Genomic DNA, 1,258 nt, shown 5'->3' with positions numbered 1-1,258 from the left:
CTTCGTATTAGTGACAAACTTTGGTGTTTTTTGACGAGTTACTTTCATTTTTGCTTCTACTTGTCATTTAAGATATGTTTCCATTCTTGGGAGGTTTCTGAATTTCTTCTTCTACATATTAAAAAAGTTGTTAAACAACTGAGTGGTGCACTACTGCTACTAGTGGTGAGAAGATGTATTGCACCTTATTCAAAATCAATGCAGTCCCGCGGCCCTCTGCAGCCCAAAGTTAAAAACTGTTGTTCTTTTGGGGCCCTCAAGGTGGCGCTCACGTCCCACAGTTGGGCCGTGGCCCATGGGTTAAGAATCTCTGGTCTAGGGTTAATAGAAGTTAAATTTAGGGTCTGGGACAGTTAGTTGTCATGCATTTCCTACTCAAAAATATGACAATGCGCCCCTCTGCCTCTGTCTCATCTCGTCAATAACTGACTCGAGGGAGTTACCCGACGTGTCAAAACTGGACACATGCGGTACCTGACCAAGCGTCAATATGTGACGAGTTGAGAATGGGTGCATGTCAGTGCATACGAGTACCACTTGTGCTGTTGAGGGCGAGTTGACCTCAAGGTCCATGTCTACTGGACCAAAAGCTGCATGATGATGCTTCGAAAATTCTTGTTTTACCAAGACAAACAGGTCTACTGGTCTCAGGTCTCAGTGAGGGGGTGTTTATGTTGACCTGAGATCCTGCTGCTCCACTGTGTCAGCTTGTATTTCTTTTAACGTTAATTATTTCTTTTAACCATTCTTTATTGCTTTAATATAGAAATTGATTAGGAAAATAATTTGTATAGCAAAGATCAACTAAAACAATCAATTCTGCTGATACATTATTTCCTAATGTTACATTTAAGAATAAAAAAACAAAACAGTGAGTGCTGTGATGCCTGCTCATGACTGGACTTTTGCCTTGACTGAGATTCTTCAGGTTTGGTCGTCCGGGAGTGGAGTGCTACTGTCAGCATGAAAGTGGAGCAGCTGTCATCCAGCTACAGTTTCTCATCAATGAGGTAGGCTACATAACTACATTCTCTAAAAGAAGCTCATCTTAAACAAAAACTACAAAACTTGGTTTTGTGTTTTATTAAACGTAAGGAATAAAGGACAATGTCTATTAAATGGTTAAATATAAGCCAGTGGTATAAATTATCTTCAGGCCTTTCTGTGTCACTTAAAGCCAACCTGGTTATGTTTGGAATCCTATTTGAGATGTGCAGTATTTCAATTTGTGTGTGTATGTGTGTGTGTGTGTGTGTGT

General features: G+C 40.2%; 1 protein-coding gene across 4 annotated transcripts in view; it reads left to right on the top strand.

Annotated features, from left to right (window-relative positions):
- The window catches only part of stxbp5a (syntaxin binding protein 5a (tomosyn)), a 138,104-nt gene that overhangs the window by 57,096 nt on the left and 79,750 nt on the right, over positions 1–1,258 (top strand). For all 4 annotated transcript variants that reach the window (XM_014011575.1, XM_014011574.1, XM_014011573.1 and 1 more), the window contains one exon: positions 929–1,010. In XM_014011575.1, the coding sequence (XP_013867029.1) occupies positions 929–1,010 (82 nt within the window). The remainder of the gene's footprint in view (positions 1–928; positions 1,011–1,258) is intronic.

Source organism: Austrofundulus limnaeus, unplaced genomic scaffold (assembly GCF_001266775.1).
Source record: "Austrofundulus limnaeus strain Quisiro unplaced genomic scaffold, Austrofundulus_limnaeus-1.0 Scaffold82, whole genome shotgun sequence".
Taxonomy (NCBI): Eukaryota; Metazoa; Chordata; class Actinopteri; order Cyprinodontiformes; family Rivulidae; genus Austrofundulus; species Austrofundulus limnaeus.
This window is presented reverse-complemented; position numbering and strand designations above follow the sequence as displayed.